This window comes from Danio rerio, chromosome 10 (genome assembly GCF_052040795.2).
Source record: "Danio rerio strain M-AB ecotype USA chromosome 10, GRCz13ab, whole genome shotgun sequence".
Taxonomy (NCBI): domain Eukaryota; kingdom Metazoa; phylum Chordata; class Actinopteri; order Cypriniformes; family Danionidae; genus Danio; species Danio rerio.
In genome coordinates, this window is record NC_141030.1 from 578747 (window position 1) to 595906 (window position 17160).

Sequence of the window (17160 nt, forward strand, 5' to 3'; positions counted from 1 at the left end):
AAATAGTCTCGCTTCTGTTTATCTAACCAACCTTTTGTCTCAGAACAATCCAACTCACTGTTTAACATTTTAAAGCTCAGGTCGTATGATAGTACCCAGATTAGAAAAGTCCACTAAAGGAGGTTGAGCCTTCTTATATATGGCTCCTAAACACTGGATTAGCCTTCCTGATAATGTATGTGGCTTCAAAACTAGAATAAAGACCCTTTAAAATCATTCATTCATTTTCTTGTCGGCTTAGTTCCTTTATTAATCCGGGGTCACCACAGCGGAATGAACCGCCAACTTATCCAGCAAGATTTTACGCAGCGGATGCCCTTCCAGCTGCAACCCATCCCTGGGAAACATCCATACACACATTCACACACACTCATACACTACGGACAATTTAGCCTACCCAATTCACATGTACCGCATGTGTTTGGACTTTAGGGGATCCGGAGCTCCCAGAGAAAACCCACGCGAACGCAGGCAGACAATGCAAACTTCACACAGAAATGCCAAGTGAGCCGAGGCTCAAACCAGCGACCTTCTTGCTGTGAAGCAACAGCACTACCTACTGCGCCACTGCTTTACCCCAACATTAAATTAAAAAACGCTGAATTCCGCGATCTATAATCCAGAATAATAACTCCTGTATAGTCGTCCCACAACATCCTGACACTCGATGACACTGGAATCCCCTGTCAGAAAAGTCTAGTGGCTGTGAATGCCCTTTTTACAGTATCTTCTATAGTGTTAGTGTTGTTTTTGGTGTGTTTACATAGATCAGGGGTCACCAATCTCGTTCCTGGAGGGCCGGTGTCTCTGCAGGGTTTAGCTCCAACTTGCCTCAACACACCTGCCTGGGTGTTTCAAGTACACCTAGCTTGATTAGCTTGTTCAGGTGTGTTTGATTAGGGTCGGAGCTAAAATCTGCAGGACACCGGACCCTCCAGGAACAAGTTTGGTGACCCCTGACACAGATGAATATGGCCACTGTGTAAATACACACATCAGTCACGATCATCGGTCTCATGTGTAGTACGAGCTCGCGATAACATATGATGATGCTGTAGTGCTGTCCCATTATTTAGGGGTAAATGTCGATGCCCTTCCCCTTTCAAGGGCCAAAGGGAAGGGAAAGGATCTTTTGGAGAGGCGTTTAAAGATGGCCGCAGAGTGAAATGACTTACCTTAAGGGGACTTGGCTAAATGCGCTGACCTCTGTGTTTTTCTTTCTCCATCTACAGGAGAGTTCATGTGAAGAGTTGGACGACTCTCAGACATCATCTCCAGATGATCAGTGTGTAAATCAAGCAGAAGCTCCTGATGGATCTCCTGAAACGGAGGATCTTCCTCCTCATCCTGAACCCAGCTTGACGTCTGACCCTGCAAAGGAAGATCTTAAGGACCCGCTGGCTCTCTACAGTACACTACCAGCTCACAGCATGACCCTGCTGCACGGATTAACCTACCATCCATCCTTTCCCACCAGAAACTATATACCAGAGAACTGCTACACGCTGCCGCTGCACCGGGACAGCTTTCCAAACCGGAAATCGGAGCAGGATGTCTCCGCAGTCAGCCATCCCGTCCATCACATCCGGCCGACTCTGGATCTGTCAGCAGATGATCACCTGGCACCGCTGCAGCACGCGTATTTCCAAGACCTCTACCGGACACTCATCCCGCAGAAACGCGCCAGCATGGTCAGCCTGGACACCATCCGGAAGGACCCACGCTGGAGGGACCCAAACCTGCGGGAGGTCATCGCCATGCTGAGCCACCCCATGGACCCGGTGAAGTCTAACGCCGCCGCGTACCTGCAGCACCTCTGCTACGAGAACGATAAAGTCAAGCAGGACGTCCGGCAGCTGCGCGGGATCCCCGTCCTGGTGGGGCTCCTGGATCACCCCAAACCCGAGGTGCACCGTAAGGCCTGCGGAGCGCTCCGAAACATCTCCTTCGGCAGAGACAACTTCAACAAGGTGGCGATCAAGAACTCGGACGGCATCCCGGCGCTGCTGCGGCTGCTGAGGAAGTCCAATGACGTGGAAGTCCGAGAGCTGGTCACAGGTGAACACACCACTACACCAGCACCCAGCTTACTTTATACACTGTCAAAAATGGGGGATCCACATTTCGTGTGTATGGGTGTTTCCCAGTAATTGGATGCAGCTGGAATGGCATCTGTTGTATAAAACATATTCTGGAATAGCTATCGGTTCATTCCGCTGTGGTGACCCCTGATAAATGGGGGACTAAACCGAAGAAAAATAAATGAATGGACTTTGCAAATACTCTCTAAGTATACACAGTCTGCTTGTTTAATTTTCAGATGAGATATAAACAAACTACAGCCAGCTTCAGGTGTCAGAATATGAGTTAATTTATCTATGAAGTTGCATCAGTGTCAAAAAATCTATTCATCTTTTCCTCGTCTCCAGTTTGGGGATTGAGTTTTGCTGATGACCGTGTGAACGCCGCAGCCTTATTGGCGAAGCATCGCAGCAGAAACTACACAGATCACTGATTTCATCTCAAAGTGAACGTTTATGCAAAGCTCATTAAATTCACTCATTAATGAGAAGCTGCTGATCAGACGCAGAATGCTTTTAGATGGAAAATATGAGGATGCGACTTTGATTAAATAACGATTCTTCTGGGAATCTAGAATGTGAAAATATGCAGATTTTGAATGCATAAACAGAGATTATAATCAACTGCGTCCTCATGACCTGTGCAGTTATTAAAGGTCAAAGTGTAACTCTTCATGCAAAATGTTCATTCTTTTTCAAATGTTCCTGGCATTTTTAACTTTACACATATCCTTTGAAATGTTCTGGTGCTACAAAAATATCCTTCCTATTGTGATAGAAGGAGGTTTATCGTTTGCTCTTTTTTGAAGTGTGAAATGTAAAGTTTGTAATGTAAATTGTTTGTTTGCATTGAAGGTAGCGCTGTGCAAATAATCGAAACCAAATCGCAGTTTGAAACATTGCGATTAGTTATGCAATATGAAATATATATGAAGAGTTCAGATGCAGAACCCTGTACATCCATCAGAGCTCTTCTCTTGTAAATGAGCATTTTCTATCAGGCTCCTCTGAATACGTTCAGAAGTTTCCTTTTATATGTAAAGATGAGGTGATTAGCTGGTAAATAAAATACCTTTTTGTCATAAAAGTCACTTTAGGTAATACTTTGGTTTTTAAGAAGGGAGATTTTCTTCTGCGTCAAAACCAGCTGAATCCACGTCTGCTTTATAGCAAAAACCTCTAAATCCACCTACTGGAACACGACAAAGTAATTAGCTGAAAATCACTAAAGATGCACTTAGAAATTATTATACCAAACATTAAACACATTACACACACACCACCTGAAATTACAAATATATAAATCTGTCAAGTAAGTGGCGGTTCATCCCGCTGTGATAAACCAGGGAAACAGCACAAGGAAAACGAATGAATGAAATCTATCAAGTGCATTAATCAATAACAATAAAACTGACATTAATTCAGTCTGAACAATCTGCTGTCATGTCTGATATTTGGGATTTAGAGTTAATGTAAGTAGAGCAGTGTAAACATTGTAATTTAAGCTTGGCAGATTCAAATAATGCAGTGCAAAACATTGTGAAACATCAACATCTGTGCATTGTCTATTAATATGAAAAGCTTATCAGACATACAGGTATTATGAAGTAATAATGTACAGTTTTATACATTATATTTATCTTTTATAAAATAGCTCGCATTAGCACGTAAAACACAAGTTAAGTCTACTGGGCAGAAAGGGGATCTCTCTCAGATGCTTTCAGTAGCTGTCATTTATTCATTCTCACCATACTCAAGGTCTTGATCTCTTGTTTCTCCTCATAGCATCCTCGTGGGATAAATGAGCGGCATCTTAACTCTGTCTTTGGTGAAATGCAGTTGCTGTTTAATGTATAGTAAATCCGAGAAAATGGATTAAAAGTAGCGTTGCTGCGCAAAAACATGTTATGAATGCATGCTGCACTTCCCGCTGTACAGTGTGTTTTCTTTTCCTTATAGCGCTCAGAGTTTTGAGGTAAGGGACGTCTTCATTTGCCATTCACTGACAGCCTCATCCAGTTCATCAAACTCCGTCTTTTAAAATCGAAAGTGCCTAAATGATCTCATATTTGGGGGAATGGCGTTTAGCGACCTTTGCATCTGAACTCTTCATATGTAAACAAAAATAAGGAATAACATCTGAGGTGAAGTGCTTGAAAGCCAGTCCACAGATTATTAAACATGCTAGACTTTCTGCGATGGTGTCGTGAGGCATTGCAGACATGCTATCGGTTGTCGTGAGCTATGCCTTTTACACGAGAACAAACAACTGAATCTTGTCACGACGTCCATTTATCGTTTACGACTCCTCACGACACTCTACATTAAGGAAGTTGTGCCGGAATCGTGTGATCTGACCGGGGCTTTATAACTAGCCAATAGAGTGAGCACTCTTTCATTCTGCCCAATCAGAATTGCACAACTGAACTACGCCCACAATAAAAAAACAGCTTGACGCTTGAATTAAACCGTAAATCAAATCGCAATCGCAACATCCGTCAAAAAAATAAACCGCAATTAGGTATTTTCCACAAATTGCACAGCCCTAATTTAAGGACACCAATTTGACCCCTTTTCAAGATTTTATATAAATCTTTTGTGTGTGTAAAGTTTCAGCTCAAAGCACTCATCATAATATTTATTATAGCTTTCTGAAAATGGGAAATTTGAGCTGTTAAGACGCTGTAGCTGTTTATGTTGCCTGTGCCTTTAATGCAAATGAGCTGGTTCTCTCCGCCCACCATTCCCACGTGCATGTCAGCGCCACAGAGATCTCTCAGTATTGCTCTGATGGGTGTAGCTCTCACCTACTGTGTCTTATGTAGATAAGCAGCACAGTGACAGACAAGAATGAAGCAGATCTCCTTTACTACAGTAAGAACTTTCCCAACTATTTGATGTATTCGATGTGGAGTTAATTCAAGCCTTTCTGCAATGATGAGTCACACACAATGTCATTATAAAGTTTGCGTGCATGCGCACACACACACACACACACACACACACACACACACACACACACACACACACACACACACACACACACGTGTTTAGCTTTGAGGGTTTTTGCACACAGATGTGGCAGGATACAGGTTAATATCCCCTGCTGTGTGGATATCCTTTATGCATGCCCTTGTTAATAAAATAAAAATCTCCCTCTGTCTCTCTCTCTCTCTCTGTCCTCTGTTTGTTCAGGAACGCTGTGGAATCTGTCGTCTCACGAGCCGCTGAAGATGATGGTCATTAATCACGGCCTGCAGACGCTTACGGACGAGATCATCATCCCGCACTCGGGTTTAAGAGGAGACCCCAATGATCCAGCCCGTCCCGGAGACCCAGAGTGGAACACCGTCTTCAAGAACACGTCTGGATGCCTCAGGTTCGGTCAGCACACGAGAGGATGATGTTTTAAAGGGAACCCTGGGAACAAACACTTCTATGCCTGAATGCAGTGTTTCCCAACCCTGTTCCTGAACGCACACCAACATTGTCAACCTCTCCCTGCTCAAACACACCCAAATCAACTCATCGGGACATTAGAAGAGACTCCAAAAGCTGAAGTCAATGGGTCAGATAAGGGAGACATCCAAAATGTGTACTGTTGGTGTGCCTGCAGGAACAGTGTTGGGGAAAAAAGATCAGCCGATCTAAAGGGTTAATGCTGAAAACTGATGATCAACAGTAAAAATGACGCATTGTCCCTCTTAATCCCGACAGGGAAAACCAGCAGCACTCAAGAATGCATGAGTATCTGCTGTCAGGTCTTTACAATCAATAAACGTGATTATAAAGGAAGTCAATAGGGTAAAAACAGCAGCAACATAACCAAAAGGGAGTCAATCTGAACAGCACACAAGGGTTAAAGAGCTTTATTTGGATTTCACAGAGACTTTTTTTCACAGATTTGATATGATGTGTGACGCTGTGTGTGTTTGCAGGAACGTGAGTTCAGACGGAGCCGAGGCGCGGCAGAGACTGCGGGAGTGTGACGGACTGGTGGACGCCCTGCTGCACGCGCTTTACTCTGCCGTCGCTAAAAGAGACATAAATAACAAAGTAAGAGTTTAAATAGAAATCCAGGTCACGGCACACCTGCACATCAGCTGACCCGCTCACATCTCAGCACAAAAACAGTAAATAACATTACCCATGTGAAAATAAGGCTTAGAGACAAAGCCCTCAGCTCATTTAAAGGGATAGTTCACCCAAAAATGAAATGTCAAACTAATGTCGAGAGGATCACGTCCTTATGATTGATCACAGCTGGTCCTGCATTATCCAATTCATGATTGACCAATCAGACGACTCCTAAGCCACTATAAACACCCCATCACAGCCGTCAAAACTGATCACTATTATTTACTCTCCCGCAGGTTTTTATAAATCAGGTTTCTTTCTTCTGTTGAACACTAAAGAAGAAAGTTTGAAGAAAGCTGACTTGCATAGTAGGAAATTACTGTAATGCACTGCATGTGGAGAGTAGCAGGTCAGCTAAAGCCCGTTTGCAAATGGTGCAAATCGATGCAGCACGCCAGTTAACTGGTACTCGCAAATATGACCACCTTTTCCCAGTATTAGCATCACTTCATTGGTTGCCAGTTCATTTTAGAAGACAGTTTCAAGAGTTCACCCTTAGCTGATGATTGATTATAAAGCGTGTTTGGCATGCTGTCCTGGGAGAGAGCCCTGAGCTCATAAGATCCTCAAGCCTGGGGCTCCCTCCGGTTTGCAGGGCGAGAGAGGGAGTTTGAGCTCAGGTAGATTTGGAGAACTCCTCTGTCATGGTGGCTAAAGAGCAGACAGTAGTTGCTCTTTAAAGAGATAAGTACTTGGTAGGAGCATGTCTATGGTGCTGATTTGGATTAGTCAATCAACTTAAGCTGCATGTTTTTGGACGGTGGGAGGAAACCGGGGAACCCGGAGGAAACCCAAGTGAGCACGGGGAGAACGTGTAAACTCCGCACAGAAACGTCAGCTGGCTTGGTAAAGACTAGAACCAGACTGTTTTCCTGCTGCGCCACCTTTACTCATCTCTCATCTGCATTGACTTCAGCGTTTCTCTTCTTTCCGCTTTACTCTTTTCATACTACCCTGATCAACATCATCACCAGCATGAGTTCTGCAGGAAGACCACATCTCCCATAATTCAACACTCAGACACAGATAGATCAAAATACCCCTTTGTTTGTTGTGAACACTCGCCCTCTAGTGGATGAAAATACACACTGCGTCTTTAACAAAGAGTGAGTGCATCTAATCACACAATGTGCGGATGTGAATCAGCTCATCAACCAAAATAGACTCAAATCTTAGTGGTTCAACACATGCTGCTGTGTATACTCAACATCTTCAAAATGACATGCTGTGCCTTTAATAATCTTATTTTCAACATCACGTTTTTTTGTGTATTTTGATGCTCCATTTAAGTATTAGTTGACTGTCTGCTTTATATCTGCTGATTCTGCTCCTTCAACAGACATTTAACTGACTATAAGAAACTTAGCTAGTACATGTCAACTTACACTAACCCGAACCCTAACAGTCTACTAATAATCTAATGAGGATTAATTGGCATGTAACTTAAATTCAACAAGTGGACCATCTAAATAAAGTGTGACTGTCATTTCTAATTTCCGAGATGCCAAGAAAAGTTTGCAAAGACATTACGGGCCCTATCATACACCCGGCGCAGTGTGGTGCAAGGCGAGGCGCAGTAGTCTTTTGGTAGTTTCAGCTTGGCGCAAGAGTGGTTTTGAGGCGTTGCGCTACGCTGTTTAAATAGTAAATGCATTAGCGCTCATATGTGCGCCCAAAGGCGTTCTGGTCTAAAAAGGAAGGCGTTCTGAGGCGGACCGCTGGCGCGTTGCTATTTTCAGAAACTATAATAGATTTTTCATTAGACCAAACCAAACCCGGTCTAAACTCCAGCGCAGAGTTGCGCCTCGCTTACACACTGCTTAATACACACAAGAGAGCAATAGGCAAATATCTTTACATATGAAAACATTTAAATATTAAGGATATATATAGGATATAATAAGAATAGATATAGGATATAAATATAAAGGATTAAAATATTACAAAACATATTATTTTCTAGCCTACATAAATATGAAAAATCACTGCTTTCATGTCTTCTTCATCTCGGGAGGCTTTTTCAGTTCATTCATAACAATTTGCTTTTGTATAATGTTATTATTATTAGCAGTATTATTTATTATATCCATATTTATATTTGTTTTATTAAAACAAGCTTAGATTTGCCCACCTGTCAGGTTTTAGACCATATGGGGCACAGCATGTGTTTTAGGATATCACTCAGGTTTTTCAGCACACTTCATTATTATTGTTCATTTATTAGTTTGCTGGAAATTAGAACTGAATTTAGAAATAGTTATGAAATGAATATTTGTGCTTAACAAATGCAATTAATTATTTATAGGCTAATTGATGTCTGTGCGTAAAGGTTTCCCTATCCAAGAGTGAAAGTGATCCATTATCTCTCATTCTCACGCAGTAGATGCTCTGTTTAACAGTTTTCTGTTAAAAACTGTGAACTGTTTACTTGTGAAATGCTCATTTTTTCCACTTAGACTTACTTTGCGTCCTGTAAATAGCGAATGCGCTCTTGGCGTGACGCAGCTGGCTCTTAAATGGAATGAGAGATGAGACTCTGATTGGTTAATTCTCAAAACACACCTATAACTCATTAAGAAAATAAACTCAACTCTTGTAGACCATGCGCCACGGCGCAAAGCAGGTTTTCCTGTCCTTAAATTAGCAAAAACGCGTTCTGACACGCCCTGAAAGCGTTTGCGCCCTGCGTTTTGCGCTCTGCGCATGGACCGTCAAAATAGAGCCCTGTAAAATTAAAACCAATTCAAACTAGTATGTAAAGCTGCAATCATGTCTGTGTATCTGTGTTTCTCATGTGTTTTTTTTGCAGTCGGTGGAGAACTGTGTCTGTATCTTGCGTAATCTCTCCTACCATGTGCACAAAGAGGTTCCCGGAGCTGAGAAATTCCACATCCAGGCGGCCAGTCACAATGCCAAACCAGCAGGACACCACAAGAAGGACAAGCCGGACTGTTTTGGCGGACGGACAACCAAAGGTTAGACATTCACTGAAACAACATCCAAACTGTTCAGAAGAAAAACAGACATTCGTCTTCATATGAGCTGTTCACATGGCACAAATGTTGGGGCGCAAGTTTAAATGGTAGGTGCTTTGCTACAGCATAGGTCTCAAACTCAATTCCTGGAGGGCCGCAGCTCTGCACAGTTTTGCACCCTGATCAAACACAGCTGCATTTACACTGCGTGGTTCAAGTGAATTTCCGATTTCCTCAATTCCGATTTTTTTCGGTCATGTGGCACAGATCAGATATGGCCCGTGTACGTGTAAGCAGGGACAAATCACATGGATTCCGATTTCAGTAATAACGGTAGACTAATTACCTCAGATAAACGCAGCGAACACAAACATAAACCCTGTATCAGAGCTGCAGCAAGGGTTTGTCAGTCTGTCATCCTCTGAGAGAACGGTTGATTGTGCAGCGCCACTCTATCAGATTCAAGAACTGTGAAGAGATGATGACCAAACACATCCACTAAACAAACAAATACACTTCTTGTCTATAGTCTTGTTGTGGATCCCGGGTGTAAGAGCAGCAGATGATAGCTTGACTTCTAGTTGAGCATTTAGAAAAGTGTCAGAAGGTGAATTTCTCTGATGAATCATCTCTTCCAATACTGCAGAAGACCTACTGGAACCAGCATGACCAAGATTCTCACAGAAATCAGTCAAGTTTGGTAATGGAGAAATCATGGTTTGGGGTTTATTCAGTGTGAGAGATCTGCAACATCAACAGCCTGAGGTATCAAGACATCTGTGCTGCCCATTACATTACAAACCACAGCAGAGGGACAATTCTCCAGCAGGATAGCGCTCCTGCTCATACTTCAGCCTCCACATCAAAGCTCCTGAAAGCAAAGAAGGCCCAGGATTGGCCAGCCCAGTCACCAGACATCAACATAATTGAGCTGATGAAGGAGGAGGCGTTAAAGATGAACACAAAGACTCTGGGAGTCCTGCTGAACGCTGTCTTTGCCATTCCAGATGACTTTATTAATCAGTGATGTGAGTCATGTCAGAGATGTATGGATGCAGTCCTCCAAGCTCATGATGGAGTCAGACACAATATTCATTCTGTCTCCACTGCAGCAGGACTTTATATTCTATACTGGACATTATTTCTGTTCAGTGATGAGACTTTAGTCTGAGCAGAGTCAGAACCTAACCCAGCGCTTTACAAATAAACTTCAATTGAATTGAATGGTTGCCTAGCAATGACAGACACCACAGGAGCATGAGCACAATGAATGTTGAAATTGGTAACGAAAGCAACATGCGGTCCAATAATATATCCTCATCATCACAGACAGCTCAGATTAGCGTCTAATAATTTAGGCAGCTTTGTGCTGCTGAAGTTCAGTAGTTCACGTTCGGCTCTATTCTGAGATGAAATGCCACTTTACCCATCGCATCAATTCTTAATGCGTCAAATCAAGTCTTGCCCTACATTTTTTGTTCCTATTGAATATTCTGCTTCACTCATGAGTGCATTACATTTTAAAGCAAATGGGTCACTCAAAAGTTTAGTGTTGTAGAGGTTTGTGATATTTTGGAAAGTAATCACTTCTGCTCACTAATGCTGCCTTTACTAGATCGAAAATAGAGTAATACAGTGAAATGTGGATGAACTGTTTCTGTGTAAATATATTGTAAAACATCATTCCTGTGATGTAAAGCTGAAGATGTTGGACACCTGGGGTTGCGGAATTTGCATGCCAGAAACTGCAGTACCTTAATGTGGTTCTTGAGCTCACAAAGTCATATTTTTATTGACCTCATTTCTTTCGGGGAACCATCCAAGCCCCATGAGTTCATATTGTCAATGACGGCAATAGTTTATGGCACTGACATACTCTGACACTGTAGGCTTTTAATGTCTACACTTACTCCTCACAGTTACATCACTAAAGGACATCATACATCCTAAAGGACTGACCTCGCCCTAAACAACTGATAGTCTCTCTCTAAATGACTGATAGCCTGCCCTAAAAGACTGATAGTCCCGCCCTAAAGGACTGATTGCCCCACCCTAAAGGACTGATAGCTCCGCCCTAAATGACTGATAGCCCTGCCCTAAAGGACTGACAGCTCCGCCCTAAATGACTGATAGTCCTGCCCTAAATGACTGATAGCCCCACCCTAAATGACTGATAGCTCCGCCCTAAATGACTGATAGCCCCACCCTAAAGGACTGACAGCTCCGCCCTAAATGACTGATAGCCCTGCCCTAAAGGACTCATAGCTCCGCCCTAAAGGACTGATAGCTCCGCCCTAAATGACTGCTAGCTCTGCCCTAAAGGATTGACAGCTCCGCCCTAAATGACTGATAGCCCTGCCCTAAAGGACTCATAGCTCTGCCCTAAATGACTCATAGCTCTGCCCTAAAAGACTGATAGCCCCATCCTAAATGACTGATAGCTCCGCCCTAAAGGATTGATACCCTTGCCTTAAAGGATTGATAGCTCCGCCCTAAATGACTGATAGCCCTGCCCTAAAGGACTGATAACCCAGCCCTAAAGGACTGATAGCTCCACCCTAAATGACTGAAAGCTCCGCCCTAAAGGATTGATAGGCCTGCCCTAAAAGACTGATAGCTCCACCCTAAATGACTGATAGCTCCGCCCTAAAGGATTGATAGCCCTGCCCTAAAGGACTGATAGCTCTGCCCTAAACAACTGATAGCCCCGCCCTAAAGGACTGATCGCCCCACCCTAAATGATTGATCGCTGTGCCCTAAAGGATTGATAGCCCTGCCCTAAAGGACTGATAGCTCCGCCCTAAACAACTGATAGCCCCGCCCTAAAGGACTGATAGCCCTGACCCCTGATAGTCCACTGTTTAAAGCAAGCACTACTACATACATTTCAAAATAAGAGAAATATTGTGATTTCCTGGTGACTGATCTTCGTGTGTGTGTGCGTGTGTGTGTGTGTGTGTGTGTGTGTGTGAGTGTGTGTGTGTGTGTGTGTGTGTGTGTGTGTGTGTGTGTGTGTGTGTGTGTGTGTGTGTGTGTGTGTATAATATTGTAACAGTTTCCAGATTGAACAGATGATCTATGTTTAAAATATCTAAATGAAAGCAGTGTGCAGTCATGTGTTGCCAGTCTTTCTCCTGTTGTGTTGTGATACTCGTGTGTCTGATGAAGGTTGTGTGTTTTGTGTGTTTCATGGCTGCGGCGCTGGTCTCTCCGCAGAGGAATGGTTCCATCAGTGTAAGTGCAGAATCTTCACACTCTTACCGCAGTTCATTCACACACTCTCAGTTATTCAGCGCTCCCACCTGACGCCCACCACCACTCCCACACACACATCAGCCTGTGGACAAACAAAACACAAGTAGTTTGACAGGTTGAGACGTTGCTGATGTCATGAACACACTTGTTTGTAGAGCAAGCAGTTGGACTGTGTTCTGCTGTTTGTTATTCCTAGTTATTTCTCCCACGGGCAGCTGAATAGCAAGTCCTAAAACAATTGCAGAGACAAGCGCTCTTCCGCTTCACAGAATAAGCTCAGTAGTCGTAGGTTTTCACTTTAAAACAGCACTTTAGACTGAAAATGCTTCTCGCTGGTTTATAAAAAGCTCTCCGTCCACACCATACAGCCTGAAACACGACACGTGACCATTCACACTCTCTGGACATGTACATATTTTATCAGGTCTGCTTTGACCCTGTGGTGAATACCTGCTATTATTCACACTCTGGACAAAATAACGTGTAGTTTAACAAGTTAAGATGCTGATGTGTTTGCTGTGATTCTTCAGGCAAAAGACACGGAGCTGTAGAGAAGAAGAGCGGCGGTGCTGATCTGCCCAAGAGGAGTCTGCCGATGAGAGGTGCCGTTGTGTTCATTTCAGCATCATTCATCATCCATGTCAAATCTAAAACACAACAAATACTGCTGGCACAATCATATAGAGGCACAAATTCATTATAGGAACCATCCGCCTGGTAAGACTGCATGTAGGGGCTTAATAAATGGTATTAATAAACACTCACAGTGCACCTGAAATTAATATGTAAAATAAAGATTGCAATATTTATATTCATGCCTAATATCAGATGGCCAGAAAGTGATCAGTTGTTCAAATGTAAAGTCAAGCCTGAAATTATTCACACCCCTGGCTAATTCTGACCTAAAATTCTCTGTTTAAATGTAAATAAAAGATGAGAAATATATTTTTTCCCACAATGATCCCTTATGTACATCCTCTTATTATCTTTTAACCCTGAAAAAAACTTGCTGGTTGAATAAAAGTAACTTTCAGTCAAAACTTGCCAGAGATATGGGACAATTTCGAATTTATTAATGTCCAAAATGATTCATGTCATGAGAAACATCTAACCCCACCCTAAAACACTAATAGCCCTGCCCTAAAACACTGATAGTACCACCTTAAATCACTGATAGCCCCACCCAAAAGGACTGATAGCCCTGCTGTAAAGAACTAATAGCCCCGCCCTAAAACACTGATACCCCACCTTAAAACACTGATGGCCCCACCCTAATCACTGATAGCCTCACCTTAAAAACTGATAGCCCCGCCCTAAAATACTGATAGTTCCACCTTAAAACACTGATAGCCCCACCCTAAATCACTGATAGCCCTGCTCTAAAGGACTAATAGCCCCGCCCTAAAACACTGATACCCTACCCTAAAACACTGATGGCCCCACCCTAATCACTGAAAGCCCCACCCTAAAACACTGATAATCCTGCCCTAAAGGACTGATCACCCTGTCCTAAAAACACTTATAGCCTTGCCCTAAAAGACTGATAGCCCCACCTAAAAACACTGATTGCCCCACCCAAAAACACTGATAGCCCCGCCCTCAAGGACTGATCATCCTGTCCAAAAACACTTATAGCCCCGCCCTAAAAGACTTGATATCCTCACCCTAAAACACTGATAGCCCTGCCCTAAAGGACTGATCACCCTGTCCTAAAAACACTTATAGCCCCGCCCTAAAAGACTGATAGCCCCACCTAAAAACACTGATAGCCCCACCTAAAAACACTGATTGCCCCACCCAAAAACACTGATAGCCCCGCCCTCAAGGACTGATCATCCTGTCCAAAAACACTTATAGCCCCGCCCTAAAAGACTTGATATCCTCACCCTAAAACACTGATAGCCCTGCCCTAAAGGATTGATCACCCTGTCCAAAAACACTAATAGCCCCGCCCTAAAGTGCTGATTGCCCTGCCCTAAAACACTGATTGCCCCACCCAAAAACACTGATAGCTCCACCCTAAAGGACTGATCACCCTGTCCTAAAACACTAATAGCCCCGCCCTAAAAGACTTGATATCCTCACCCAAAAACACTGATAGCCCCACCCTAAAACACTGATTGCCCCGCCCTAAAGGACTGATAGTCCATCCAGCCCCGTGATGCAATTTCTCACAACACATGCAAATACCATGGGACACAACGGAAATGTTTCAAGGGAATCCAAAAGCATGATGTATACCGATGGTTACAGATTTTGAACATTCTTCGAAATATCTTCTTTTGGTTTTGAACCAAAGAAAAAGAGTAAATGACATTTTTTGGGGTGAAGTGTCTCTTTAGCTGTTAAATATAGCCTCATTGCACGCTGTTAACATTGCCCTCATGTGTTCAGTCAATATTTAAGGCAGCTAGCTCCTTCATGTCGTCACAAAACTAATCGATGAAGTTAATTGAATTGTTTGAACAAATGTAAGTGGATTAAACCTAAAACAATTAAGTTGTCCCAAATATAAACCTCAGGACACGATTAGTGTTGGGAGCGCATGCAGGAATTGTGTGAGTCCTGCATGTTTTACAGTGTAGACCTGTTTGAGGAGCAGCAGGAGAGAATGAGGAGATGACACTCGTGATCATGATCAGACGTCTGTTATTATCATTACACTCATCAGTATGAGACGCCTCGTATTATTATTATTATTATGAGTGGACGAATGGACGTCTCGCTCTTTAATTTGAAGGTGATGAAGCGTCAGGATGAGGTGTTGTGAAAAGATGATGAACGTTAAAGCTCACTCTGCAGTGTGTGTGAGTGTGTGTGTGTGTGTGTGGTCATATGCTGCAGTGTGTGTGTTCATATGCTGCAGTGTGTGAACGTCACATTCAGAGCGGATCACTGTGTGCTTAAAGACCAGACGATTGTAATGTCATGTATCTGGGTCACCAAGTCTGAGGATGACAATATCAGCAAGGCATACTGCGAGTGTGTGTGTGTGTGTGTGTGTGTGTGTGTGCAAACATGACATTTTATCTCACGAGCTCTTACTGTTTGCACTTATAAAATGCAGCAACAGAATTAATAGTATTGTTCAGTGTAATGCACCCCCAAATCAGGAGACAACACAAAACAATAGGGGGAAAATAATGTTTCATTAATAAATATATCGATTATTTTACTATTGTATAGTAACTATATACTCACCGGCCACTTTATTAGGTTCACCTGTTTAACTGCTTGCTAACGCACATTTCTAATCAGCCAATCACATAGCAGCAACTCACTGCATTTCGGCGTGTAGACATGGTCAAGAGGATCTGCTGCAGGTCAAAGCGAGCATCAGAATGGGGAAGAAAGGGGATTTAAGAGACTTTGAACGTGGCATGGTTGTTGCTGCCAGACGGGCTGCTCTGAGTATTTCAGAAACTGCTGATCTACTGGGATTTTCACGCACAACCATCTCTAGGGTTTACAGAGAATGCTCTGACAAAGAGGAAATCTCCAGTGAGCGGCAGTTCTGTGGGTGCAAATGCCTTGTTGATGAGGTCAGAGGAGAATGGCCAGACTGGTTCCAGCTGATAGAAAGGCAACAGTAACTCAAATAAGCACTCGCTACAACCGAGCTCTGCAGAAGAGCATCTCTGAACACACAACACGTCCAACCTTGAGGCGGATGGGCTACAGCAGCAGAAGAGCACACCGGGTGCCGCTCCTGTCAGCTAAGAACAGGAAACTGAGGCTACAATTCACACAGACTCACCAAAACTGGACAATAGAAGATTGGAGAAACGTTGCTGCTCTGATGAGTCTCCATTTCTGCTGACACATTCAGATGCTCGGGGCAGAATTTGGCCTCAACATCATGAAAGCATGGATCATCCTGCCTTGTATCAGCGGTTCAGGCTGGTGGTGGTGGTGTAATGGTGTGGGGGAGATTTTCTTTGGCTCCATTAGTACCAATTGAGCATCAACGCCACAGCCTACCTGAGTATTGCTGCTGACCATGTCCATCCCTTTATGAGCACAGTGTCTCCATCTTCTGATGGCTACTTCCAGCAGGATAACGCAGCATGCCATAAAGCTCAATCATCTCAGACTGGTTTCTTGAACATGACGATGAGTTCACTGTACTCAAATGGCCTCCACAGTCACCAGAGCTCAATCCAATAGAGCAGCTTTGGGATGTGGTGGAACGGGAGATTGGCATCGTGGATGTGCAGCCGACTAATAAGTTTCAATATGGAGCTAAATCTCTGAGGAATATTTCCAGTACCAACCCGATACTAGTAAGGTGTACCTAATAAAGTGGCCGATGAGTGTATATCACAATGTGATGCATTTAAAAAAAAACAAAAATTTATTTTTAATCATTTTAGAGTCGTTAATTTGGAAAAATTACAATTTAGAGCTTTTATAAATACAAAGAAATTGATAAATGATGGAAAAATACACAGTATACATCAAGAAATCATCATTCTTGCAACACAATAGAGCATAAAAATATTGTATTGTGATGGCATGTAATGTCTTGTGATGTATAAAAATGAGTGACGTATTTTATAAAACAATTAAAAATCTGAGCATTTTTGTTGTAATGCTGGAAAAGATGATGGATTGGCAGCCCAGATGTAGCTGCATTACTCGACTGAGCCAAACGCTGCAGTGTGAGCTGAATCTCTGCTCTGGGTTTGACTCAGTGCACATGTTTATTTTAA

General features: G+C 43.1%; 1 protein-coding gene across 8 annotated transcripts in view; it reads left to right on the forward strand.

Annotated features, from left to right (window-relative positions):
* The window catches only part of arvcfa (ARVCF delta catenin family member a), a 48940-nt gene that overhangs the window by 19543 nt on the left and 12237 nt on the right, over positions 1-17160 (forward strand). For all 8 annotated transcript variants that reach the window (XR_015500644.1, XR_015500643.1, XM_087269918.1 and 5 more), the window contains 6 exons: positions 1233-2058; positions 5277-5460; positions 6020-6137; positions 9028-9193; positions 12410-12427; positions 12979-13050. Coding sequence is in view for 6 of the 8 variants with exons in the window: in XM_087269913.1 (XP_087126039.1) it covers positions 1233-2058; positions 5277-5460; positions 6020-6137; positions 9028-9193; positions 12410-12427; positions 12979-13050 (1384 nt within the window). In the remaining 2 variants the exon portion in view is untranslated. The remainder of the gene's footprint in view (positions 1-1232; positions 2059-5276; positions 5461-6019; positions 6138-9027; positions 9194-12409; positions 12428-12978; positions 13051-17160) is intronic.